Raw genomic sequence first — 12,500 nt, forward strand, 5'->3', positions numbered from 1 at the left:
CTAAATTGAGTTACAATGGAGTTCTTACTGTTGAAGATGACGAAGACGGAAGGGAATTCGAATGGAACAGAACGTGCGTGACTTCAGTGATTTTTTTCCTTTTTTTTAAAACCGAAATTAACGCCTTTTCTTTTTTAAACTATCAAAATGTATATAAAAAAAAATGACAAGCGAATATACAGAAAGACACGTCCATAGCAAACTATACTGTTGCTACGGACTGCAATTTTACAAAGTTTGCTATAGCATACAATTAGCAATTTTTTATTTGCTATATGTAAAATTTTCTCTATAAATATTGCCAATAAATAAAAAGAGATTACATGTTGTGCCATTTGTTCTATCTGTAGGTATTGTGAACGTTGGGCTAGGTTTTACAGGAATTGGGCTGGCCCAATTTTGGCCTTTTCATGGCAAGAAATTTGTAATTAAGGAATAGTCATATAAATTAACAATTTAGTCAAATTGAGTTCGTTCGACTACAATTTTAATACAACAAATTAACTAACCACCTTCTTATTAATCTTAATAAAATTAAATATAATAAACCAATTGACTCAAAATTATATAACCATAATTTAAACTAAACTAATTTAATGAAATATTTAACTTAGAATTAAAAATCTTTTGAGATGATTTCCAAATATATATATTGATTGATGAATACTAGTGTGCACACTTCTCTTTGCCAAACAATTATAAGCCAAAAAATGAGAGGTTGTAGGAATACAGTTGTAGGTGTCTGTACAAAATGCTTTAACAATTGTACTTTATAGCCTCGTGTATGTACTTTGACACAACTGTCTTACAATTACTCAACTCCTACACCTTAACCAAATTTTCCTCTGAAGTTTGTCTTATTTAGAGCAGCTTCGTTCACTCGATGAAGTAGGGGAAAAGGCATCAAAAGTTTAATCCCTTTACTTTGTCTTTTTTTGCCAAATTTTACTTTATACGTCTGTCTCCTCTATCTGAATTGTCTCATTCAAGCTTCTTCATTGGGTTCCTATTTAAGAATAAAAGAACAAAGACTTGATTGGACGATATTCATGAGCATATGACAAGCATGAGTGAAGAAGGGTTCATCTAGATATATTTTCTATTTTAGTTTTGCATGTGTTTGAACTAGAAGTTTCATGATTTTGACGGAAAATTCTAGCTAATTAGAGTATTATTACTTAGTTTTAGTTTTGAATCTAACTTTTTGATGATTATTTTATTTTCGTAGGGCCCGCATCTTCAAAAAGAATTGGGACGCTTTCTTAGATGTTGTATCTTTCTTTGATTTTTTCCCCCAGTTAACCACCTTCTTAATCTTAACAAAATATAATAATCTAGGGATAGGATGACAATACCTTATGATGATTTTGTTGATGGCCCACCAATCAACACACATGCGCCATGCTTCATCTTTCTTTGAAACCAATAGAACCGGAACAACGCATGGACTTGTACTTTACCTCACATAGCCCTTGTTAAGGAGTTCCTTAACTTGCCTTTGTAGCTCTTCGATTTCTCCCGGATTACTTCGATAAGCCGATTTGGTTGGCTAATGTGAGCCCGGCACGAAGTCAATTTGGTGCTCAATACCCCGGAGAGGGGGCACTCTACTTGGCAGTCCCATCAAAAGGGCTTCATTAGAATCCTGCAAAAGAAAGGAATTAGAATGGGAAGGAGAATAATTAGAGGGGTTAGCTTGGAACACATGATCCCTAGGTGTGACAGGGATCAATGAACTTTGGGACTCCACGTCCTCCCTTATCTCTTCATGCTCAACCAATAATACTTGGGATAGGCAAAGCTGATTGAATATATAAACATGCTAAAAAAACTGGCCAAGAGAGGGGTTAGATTTGTAATCAAGGTATAGCCAAATAAATTAACAATTTAGCCAAATGAAGCTAAAATTGTAGCCAAATTGAGTTGGTTTGGTGAATTCGACTAGAATTTTAATAGAACAAATTAATATAATTAACTATCAATCTTCTTAATCTTAACGAAATAAAATATTAAACCTAAATATAAACTATTTGACTCAAAATTATAACCATAATTTAAACTAAACTAATTTAATGAAATATTTAACTAAAAATTTAACATCTTTTGAGATGATTTTCAAATGTTTATAAAATTTACTTATTATATACAAAATTATAATATATATATATAAATTAAATTCCAAAAAGTGACAAAATTATATAAAAATAACTGAATTTCATAAAACTAATTATTTTAAATCATTTGAAAAATTAAAGAAACTCGATGATTAATCTATAATGTAGATGGTCAAAATTGGGTATCAACAATAATTATCAGCCTAGTAATTACACAACCTAGTAATTACACAACCTAGTAATTACATTAACTTGTTTGTTGCCACAATATAATTATAGTGTTATTACCAATGTAGTGTTTGGTTGCACAAGTATAATCATAAGGGTTTATTGAATTTTAAAAATAAAAATAAATTATCTATAATTAAAAATTTATATTAGACAAACAAGAGCCTTTATAAATGATATTAAAATGGAATATTTAAGACGTAGATTGGCTTTTGATAATATATTAATTAATAAACATATGTCCTTAACTAATATTATAAAAAATAATTGATATCTATTTTTCAATTTAGCATATTTTAATTAAATTACAAGAAAAGTACACAACAAATGCCGTCTATAAGGTAATTTTAGTGAGATACGACTAATTACATGATTGAACCTCATCAAATTGAAATAAATATATATACACTATTGTATTTAACTAATAAATTTTTTCATTCACCATCTTCTTAGGTTCGCGTGAAAAAGAAATTTATATGACAATCCACGTTGAACATTGAACATTCACAGAATAATCTACAATATTATTTTGTGTTAAGCTTATTATTCAAATCTCCACTTAAAATAAGCAATACTATTTACCATAACATGTATTTTCTGAATTGATAATCACGTGCAACGCACGTGCCAAAAAACTAGTAAATATAATGTCGTCAGAAGACTTAATAGATAACCTAAGTTCTAAATTCAAAACAAAAAAATTAACATAATACACTTTGTTGTGTCGTAATTTTACAATCTTTCGAAAAATCATTTTTTGAAATGTTCAATAAACAATTTGAGAAATCACTAAGAAAAGAGTCGCCACTTAATTTTTTAATTTAAAGAAATTAAGAAAACTTAATTTTAAAAGACTCTAATAGACTAAGTCTTTATAAATTTAGAAAAATGGATAAGAGATTTTCATTTACACTTCAAGAAGGTTTTTAGAACATTTGAAGTGCCCGCTAATACGTGGTTATCCTATGACTTGACCAAAATATTTTTAACTAACTTTGAAAAGAAATGAACAAGTAAAGAAAGATTATTTTACTTTATTTTGCTTGCTTACTTCTTTTATTTTTATTTCATTTTTATATATATAAATATGTAATATTTTAAAAAATCACTTGAAAGGAAAAGAACTAAAGCAATTAAAATAATTTAGTTAATTTTGTCAAAATAAAGATTAAAACATTTGAAATAAATTAAAGGCGCTAAAAATAAATCAAGTTTGTAAAAATAGATTAACATTAGAACTTTAATAATAGAATCATCATAATCAATTTATGAAATTAAGACACAAAATTTTAAGAATTCTTTTTTTAGTAGCACTATCTGCAATTTCTTCAAACTCATTTAAAAAAAAAAAATTAATCTTTTTTGATATATTACTTTAATTTTTCCTAAGATAAAATAGATATTGTGGGCAAGTCCCAAAATCATTTCAATTGAAAATTACGTTTAAAGTTTTTTTTTTAAAAATGCAAAAGAATGGTGTGAAGGAATTTAATAAGAGCAACTTTCACATATAGCAAACATAAAAATCATATTTATATGTTATAACTACAGTTTGCATAATTGCGCTCCATAACAAATTTTATATTTGTTATGGAGCTTTTGATTTGTATAATTCGCTAGATACATCCATTTTTATACAAATTGTTCAGTTTTGTATAAATTCATTTATACATTATAATTTGTATAATAAGATTTGTATTTGTATAATTATAAGTGTATAGGACGAATATATATGTATTTGCATGTGTATATACAATTTTCTCTCGTTTTATACAAACACAAACGCATTTTATACATTTCATACTGAAATGTATAAAATAGCTTATTGTATACCGAAAATGGTTAATTGCATACCGAATCAAATAAAATGTATAAAATGCGTTTGTGTTTGTATAAAACGAGAGAAAAGTATATATACAAATACAAATACATATATTTTCGTCCTATACACTTATAATTATACAAATACATCTCTTATTATACAAATTCGATGTATAAATGAATTTATACAAAACTGAACAATTTGTATAAAAATGGATGTATCTAGCGAATTATACAAATCAAAAGCTCCATAACAAACATAAAATTTGTTATGGAGCGCAATTATGCAAACTATAGTTATAACATATAAATATGATTTTTATGTTTGCTATATGTGAAAGTTGCTCTTATTATATATGGATACATTTAGTTATCAAACAAATATATGTATTCCATATTCAAACAATAGGTGTATAAGTGTATTCACCGTATGATTATTCAATATATCGGGAATTGTATTTATTGTATCCATTTTTATATGATAGGAATATATATTTAGTTGGTATACCTGTTATATTCACTGTATTTATTTATACAAATATATTCATGTATCATTACAAGTTTATCATTATTATATTGTTGTGTATTCTATTTTTTTTTTTATGTATATGCAGTGAATTGAATTTCATGTGTTATATTTCTAATTGAAGCTCCGTATATGTAAATCTATAAATAACAATATAATCCATGATTTGAAGACAAAGCTTAACCCAAATCAATATAAGATGTTCAGAAATATTTTGTATTATTTACAAAAAATTGATACTACTTTTTAAATATTTAAAGCGTTTACACACTAAATAATCTTAAAACAGATCCAACCAAATATAGATGGTTGTTTAATAATGGGTAGTATGACAATGCAATTTGGCGTGATTTAAGGCATTGCCATATTTAAAAAAGGATTCTGTCATTTTTAATGCCATCTAATTTTGGATTATATCCTAGTATACAAAATAAATAAACTTTGAATACATGAAATATAACGATTTTATCATAATAATTATAGCTACACAAAGCATTTATGGTAATTATAGCTAGAGAAATATGATAACCCATAAACTATAGTCATTTATGCAAGTTTCTCTTTTAAATATCATACCTTAAACCAATTTGATCGATCAAGCCAAGAAGCTATCTAAAATTAATTGAATACAAGTGAGTTTCAACTTAACACAATTGATTTAAATAAGAAATAAAGAGTGATAAAATAAAATTTACTAAAAGTAACAACGAAAAATAGTTCATCTTTAGGGGAATTCAACTAAGTTAATTAACAATTCCAAAGTTCGAGTTAATAATAATAAATAAAGAAAAAAGAACAAACAATAAATAATGACAATTAAATATTTAAGAGTAAATGAGAAATTGAATTTGGACCTTTCTTGGGCCAAATTTGCTGCTGCTTTCGGGGTTTAACCCAATTTCGTTTTTGTATACACCAGTTGTATATCAGTGTATAAAACCATATACAGTCCACTTTTGGACTTCCGTACACTCGGAATTCAACTTCTAGCCCTGTATTTAGCCTCCGAGGACCCGTTCATCAGCATCTTTTCGACAAAACAATATGGGCTGACTCGAGAAAAGATAAAATTGGGTCTTCAAGGCCCAACAGATATGCAAGAACCAGTGGACTTCGTAGTGGTAAGCTCGCAAAAAAAAAAAAAGAATTAGCAACTTGAAAAGAAAACTCAATCCTAAATTAAAATCTGGACACAAATAAATAAATAAAATTGATCAAAGATGAAACTCAGATTTATACCTATACTATTAAAACTAGCGAACTTCACAAATGAACCAACAAAGTAATAGATTTATATAGAGCCAACTATCCTTATAACATTACATATTAAGCTACACCTTGCTAAGCTCTTAATTCCAGAAACTAAACTAGAATGACATAGAAGCTTATAGCAGAATAATGAAGCAAAAGATGAAGCATTTTCTAAATAATCGCAATGTCCTTAAGATTCAAATGATGGGCAAGAATAAGAACATGTAACTATCCCCAATCAACTCACTTCTAATGCCTTAAAGAAAACCAGACAATCAAACAACATGTAGTAATTTAACCATTTATATTCTTGTCACAACATGTGAAGCATACACATTATATAACTTGAGATCATACAAAAGAAAGAAACACAATTGACATCACAGGTTAGGATCAATGGCAGGGAGCAAAATAACTAACTGGAAAGGTCCAAATTGCATTATGTTTCATCAATTGCACATAGCTTATCATCAAAATAATAAGCTTAACAGAGGGAGAGAAGACAAGGGAAATTAGAGGAAATAGGCAATCCAGCTAAAGGAAAATGCAAACTAAGATAAGCTAAGACCAGGAAGGCTATAGTCTCATCTCTTTGAATTAATCAAATACGAATAACAAGCAATTTCTGACTAAAATAGGAAAAAAGGAGACACAGATTCGATCAAAACAAGGCATGTCAGATAATGGGACAATATACCCCAAGCCACTGTGAAGAAAGGGGAAAAAAGGAGGGGGCAGTCGAGACCAACTCGGATATAGACAAGAAATCTTCTTCTTTTAGCATGATTCAAGGTGAAACATACAAGCAAAACTCGGTAAAATTTAGAAAGCTAACAACTAATATAGATTCCAACATCTAACCTTAAGAACATAGGGTGAGGCAGTAAAGCATTCAACTCATGCGATTACCCTATTTGAAGTAACAAGAGAATGAAGACAACCTTCATATATCGAATAAAGCAAACGAAATCACCTATAGAAGATGATTCCGAACTACATGACTGACTCATAACTTCGTAGTCAACCAAACAAAACAACAGTGAAACAAGAAGAAAAGGAAGAAAACCAACTCAGCGCCATACGGAAAACATTAAGACTTCGAGCAAAACAACCCAAAAAAAAGACACTCGAACCGACAAAGGAGCTTATATCAATGCTTTGCAATCAACAGTAAGTCGAAACAAATTCAACATTCTAACATTTAAACGCCTCATACAGTAGAATAAAACGGCAAGCACATCAGGAAACCAAAGACACGAACAGAAACAAATATTACCTTTTGAAATGCAGCGTTCTGGGACAGCGACGAGCTAAGACGAGCGATATCACCACCACAGCAAGATTTTCGAGAAATTCGTCGAATCCCCCGCAACCCACGAACAAGAAGGAGAAAATATATCTAACTAATAGGTATTTCTTATGTCTTTTATAGCTTTGCAATTCTTTTTCTCTGTAAATTCTTACCCTCAAAATCCAACTTAAAAAACATGCCCCCAAATCACTTGAGCATAGAGAACTATTTCTGGGGAAAATTGGGGCGATTTAGGGGGATGGAATTTTGAATTCATATGCTCTTTTACAAGGAAACAGTGAAAGGGATGGGCAATTTCTGAAAAAGGGGAAAAGGGGGATGGGGACGCGACTGCTGCAGAAAAGGAGGACAGTGGACACTGTTGGTGTTTGGAGCTGCTACTGATGTTGACGTGATCGTTTAGTCGCATGGGTTCACTGTACTGGAAGGAGAAAGGAGACACGATTTTTTTTCTGGTTTTCGTGAAGAAATATTTCACATGCTCACTTGACTCAATTAGGAATTTTCAAAATCACCACTTTGTCAACTAACATGCCCTCAAAAGAAAGAAGTGTCCCAAAACCACACACACATATAAATAAGACAAGGGACAAAGATGCAAGACTCACACTCACAAAGAATCATCTCATGCACACAAACGTCACACCATAGACTTGTCCATATCTTCAATCAACATTGACTCAACTCCATTTGGTTAGAAATCTCAAAGGACTTTGTTAAGCTTGTAATATAGGCTTAGGGAAGGTTAGGATATCATTTAGGTAGAAGTGACTACACCCTCCTTGAACATTATACAACAACTCATAATACTTTCTTCACTTTTCAAACCCATGCATTCCACACTATTTCTCATTTTTCTTTCATATTTCCACTCTAGACGCCCCACATGCAACCATTTTTTCAACTTTTGGAGGATTCAAGTCTCATTTATTCATTTTCTTTCTTTCTTTTTCAAAGGTTTTCTTTCTTTAAGACTCTTTCCATACATCCCTTAATTTCTCTCTTCATTTTTTTTCCTTTTTTTTTTATATCAAGCCCACATGAGGTAAGCATCCCTTCAATGAATTTTCCATAACACCCCCAACTTAATGAGTTTTTCATAACACCCCCAACTTAAGCTTTTAGCCTCAACTTTCGCAACCTCAAGTTCAAGGAGGGAAGGGTTCAAAAGAGGGTTACTTTTTCAAAAAGGACTTACTTTAGGCTCAAAGGGGACAACTAAGGATATATTAGGCAAAGGTGGGATTCTTAGGCCAAGTGGACTTCAAGAACATAAAAAAAGCCTAAGATCATTTTTCCAACAAAACTCAATCAAGACCAACCGGGCAAGTTCTAGGTGACAAAAGCGCACACAAGGCATTATTCAACAACTCACCACACATGGCCTGCAAATCAATCAAGATGGTTCAATATCTTACTTTCTTTTCAAAATACAAGTAGTATTGAACATTTTTACCGCTAACGAACCAAAAGTCACAAAAAGAGTTGTCATAAAATCATTCATAAAATGTTCAACCTTTAAAAAACAGAGAGGTATGCTCAATACTATTCACATGCATGACTATGCTCTTAGTACCAACCAAGTCAAAACCTTCCCAAATAGACAATGATTTCACCCTTTTTAGGTTTGATTGGCATTATTTCGGGCATAGTACCTTGCTAGTTGGGTGGTTTGGGTTTGTGCATGCTATGTGAATTACTTGAACTTGCTTTCTGATGCATGTCCAACCTTAGCCTAGGATAGACCAGTGTTGCCTTAGACTCTCAAACTTTGTTGCTTTGCATTGTCTCGGACGTCGTTTCGGACAGATTAGATCCTTGTAGACTGGAATAACATACTTGAGTCTGATAGTATGAGCAAGGTTTAGGCGAATTTGTGGCTTCCGAAGACATAATCCACCACCCTCACAACCACCTGCTATAATAGAGAACAGAAACAAGACAGGGAATATAACACAAATAACTAAGACACAAAAAAGTAGAATCAGAAGAACGTCAGATAATCAGGTCAAGACCAATTCTTCAACGTACCATCTTTGCACCAAGACCAAATTTCCCACGTGTCTGTTTCAATCCATACTTTGTTCCAGACAAAACTGCAGAAGCATACTTTCTTAGAAAAAGGATCACGTGTAGTAATACAGAGTTACAATAGTCAAAAGTTTTCATTTGGATCTAAACACCTTTCTTCCTCCTAATTGAAGGTCAAGAAAAATGAAAGAAGTTGGAACATAACAAAAAGCGGGAACATGCAAAAGTTTCCACTGGTAAAATAACTGGAAATGGCAAGCACATCAAACCTCGTCTAAACATATTCAGGATATCATCATGTGGCATTCCTCTTCCATTATCCTATATTAGAAACAAAGTACAGTAATTAAAGTTTTTGGGGAAGAATAACCTTCCACTAACTTGCCAAATTGATTTAATTCAACAATGTACTATTCTTGTCTTGCATACTGAGAGCAGAGTCGGCATATAGAAGAACAAAGAGAAACAGATCATGTCAAACAGTGAGCATAAGATATAAATCACAATGCCATCTAAGTGAGAGTAAATCATTGCTTACACACCTCACGAGCCTTTGATGTCTCAAAATCATCATACAGGGCTTCATCTCTACGTTCATGGTCAGCCAGACCAATCATGGAATTAAATTTACATCTGCCAATCTCTTCACTACATAAGCAAAACCAAAAACAACACTAAGCTTTGAAGAGAGGTTCCCATCAATGGATCTCTGTTAGCTCATTGAAGTAGTTATCTAAAATAGACAAAACAATCACTTACATGGTTATCTCTACAACTGGAAGCTCGGAGATGGATTCAGCAGAATCAGCATTCTCAACAAGTTCTCTCATAGTAATGTAAAGACATTTCCCAGGCTGAAAATTTGGAAAGACTAACTTGATTAACAGCGCATTTAGTGTATCATTGTTGAAGTTCCACCTCATGAAAATCTTGAGCTATTAAAAAAGGAAGAGCCTATTTCATTTAATGCCTTCAACATGCCCTTCAATGTGGTCTATTCTCTTTTGTTGGCTAATGTCAACAATGTGTGACCTTAAAACATCCAGCTACTCTACAAGAAACCAGTTCCAAAAAAAAAACTCCACCTACTCTACTATCATAATGAATATAGAAACATCTCTTCAACAGGGGGTATAAGGATTCATTGATAAGTTATCAACAGTCTGATTATATGCTAACCACGGGGCATATGAAGGTTAATTTTTCAACCTTTTCTTTTGTAAAGGTACCTAAACTTTACTTAATTTTAAGGTACTAGCTGCTGCTCTCCAACATAACGGCTATTAACCAAGAGGAATATTAACTTCACTTTACTTTATCAAAATAAATTAACAAAGCAATATTTTCTTAAAAACTAAAAATTCCATTTATAGTTCTATGGAGACTATGCAACTTTGTTTCTCTTTTTTTGCAATTACCCTTTGATTGCATTCATTTTTCTTTTCCACTAATCCTTTGGTGTTTCCTGCATTTTTGTATTCTGCTTCTTTATATCACTCAAATGCCAACAGGGAAATATTACTTCATTGACATCCTTAATCATCAAACTAATGTGTGATTATAACATTAGAAAAAGGTTAAAATTATAAGACATCCTAAACATAAATGAAACTCACATTGTCAAAACCAGCAATGTATTTGTTATCTGCAAAGAACTCAGCAGGAGACTCTGCACAAATTTAAAGCACAAAATGAAAATTAATCCAAGAAAAGAAAAGGCGACAAAGCTGCTATCTTTATGTATGTATAAATGTTTGATAATCCAGCCGAACCTTCATCATGTCATTCAGTATAATCTGAGAAAGAACCAATACAACATTCTTCCGCACAGAAACTGATGGATCTCGTAATCATGCATACATAACTCCGTCCATGGCTCTAACAGATTAGGAAAATGAACTGCCAAATCTCCAGGAGCAACAGCGCATTTTGATCGAACTGTTTCAGATGGTGCATTCACCACAACAGTGAAAAGAAGCTGCAGATTTGCATCACTAGGAAGTAATATTAACACATGTTTAGAAATTTATACAAAAATCTTAACTAATTGATAACACTCAAATTACCCTCAAAATAAGTTAAAAGAGTAAGAGGTCGTCGTCAATAAAAATACCAAACAAATGCATTCACGAAGGGTACTTTCCCTGCCAAAAATTGCATATTCAGCTCTTGACCTCTTTTTGCCTCAAGTTCACTTGGTTTCTTCAAATATCTCCTAAATCAACTGTAGATTTCATTTTCGTGCAAATATGAAAAAAAAACTCATTAAAAGCACCAATTCTAAACTAAAACAAGCCAAAATAACTACGAAAAGAGCCTCAAATGAGTGGAAATCCACCACTCATCAACACCCCCACAACTTAGAAACTTTGTTGGTCCTCAAGTAAAGAAAATAAAAAACACAAGAGGCTCTTATTTCAAGACACACCACAAATCAATTTCCCTTTCTCAATTAATGGCTTGGGTTGGTACTACAAATAGTCCACATGCAAATTTTTCACAAAAGAAATCCTCTCATTCTCATGAAACATTTTCAAAAAACAAGAATCATTTTTAAGTGACAACAACTCAAACTCAAGAAATGACTCAACTCATTAACTCTTTCACATGCTCACTTGACTCAATTAGGAATTTTCAAAATCACCACTTTTTCAGCTTACATGCCCTCACATGAAAGAAGTGTCCCAAAACCGCACACACATATAAACAAGACATGGGACAACAAAGATGCAACACTCACACTCACAAAGAGTCATCTCATGTACACAAATGTCACACCATAGGCTTGCCCATATTTTCAATCATTATTGACTCAACTCCATTTGGTTAGAAATCTCAAAGGACTTTGTTAAGCTTGTAATATGGGCTTAGGAAAGGTTAGGATAACATTTAGGTATAAGTGACTACACCCTCCTTGAAAGTGCACAACAACTCATCATTTCCAACTTTCTCCACTTTTTTTCACTTTTCAAACCGTTTCGGTTCCAATGTCCAAAATACCAATCGACCATTCTAGTCCCAACTCAATCAAGAAGCTCCACCAAACCAAAATCCACCCTACCAAATGCCACAAACCCAACCAATTCCTGTAATAGAGGTGAGGGATGATGAGTACCAAGGGGGATATGAAGGTGAAGGTGAAGAAGCGCCAATGAATGAATTTCCAAGGAATTGACCAAGAGGTCAAATGTGGTATAGAGGACGAGGAGGTAGGTTT

The 12,500-nt window shown here is 32.0% G+C and overlaps 2 protein-coding genes and 1 long non-coding RNA gene across 5 annotated transcripts in view; 1 reads left to right on the plus strand and 2 right to left on the minus strand.

The window, feature by feature from the left end:
- LOC102591790 (DNA topoisomerase 6 subunit B-like) overlaps positions 1-12,500 on the minus strand; it is a 51,132-nt gene that overhangs the window by 18,470 nt on the left and 20,162 nt on the right. The window contains exons 1-6 of one of the 3 annotated variants that reach the window (XM_015305564.1): positions 11,056-12,131; positions 10,900-10,952; positions 10,043-10,137; positions 9,826-9,931; positions 9,553-9,604; positions 9,284-9,348 (exon numbers count right to left, since the gene is read on the minus strand). The exons of the other annotated variants lie outside the window; for them this stretch is intronic. Of the exons in view, the coding sequence (XP_015161050.1) occupies positions 9,284-9,348; positions 9,553-9,604; positions 9,826-9,931; positions 10,043-10,113 (294 nt within the window). The 5' untranslated portion in view covers positions 10,114-10,137; positions 10,900-10,952; positions 11,056-12,131. Of the gene's footprint in view, positions 1-9,283; positions 9,349-9,552; positions 9,605-9,825; positions 9,932-10,042; positions 10,138-10,899; positions 10,953-11,055; positions 12,132-12,500 lie in introns of those variants that run through there. 3 annotated transcript variants of the gene reach the window in all.
- LOC107059132 (uncharacterized) overlaps positions 1-12,500 on the plus strand; it is a 24,937-nt gene that overhangs the window by 11,111 nt on the left and 1,326 nt on the right. Inside the window, exon 2 of the mRNA XM_015305565.1 lies at positions 12,177-12,500. This exon is cut by the window's right edge and continues 1,326 nt beyond it. The gene's annotated coding sequence lies outside the window, so the exon portion shown is untranslated. The remainder of the gene's footprint in view (positions 1-12,176) is intronic.
- LOC107059134 (uncharacterized) lies at positions 5,404-9,116 on the minus strand. The gene is made up of 2 exons (XR_001472516.1): positions 8,908-9,116; positions 5,404-8,637 (listed from the first exon to the last, which is right to left on the minus strand). It is a non-coding gene; the product is annotated as an uncharacterized lncRNA (long non-coding RNA).

The sequence above is a fragment of the Solanum tuberosum genome, unplaced genomic scaffold, assembly GCF_000226075.1.
Source record: "Solanum tuberosum cultivar DM 1-3 516 R44 unplaced genomic scaffold, SolTub_3.0 scf00857, whole genome shotgun sequence".
Classification (NCBI taxonomy): domain Eukaryota; kingdom Viridiplantae; phylum Streptophyta; class Magnoliopsida; order Solanales; family Solanaceae; genus Solanum; species Solanum tuberosum.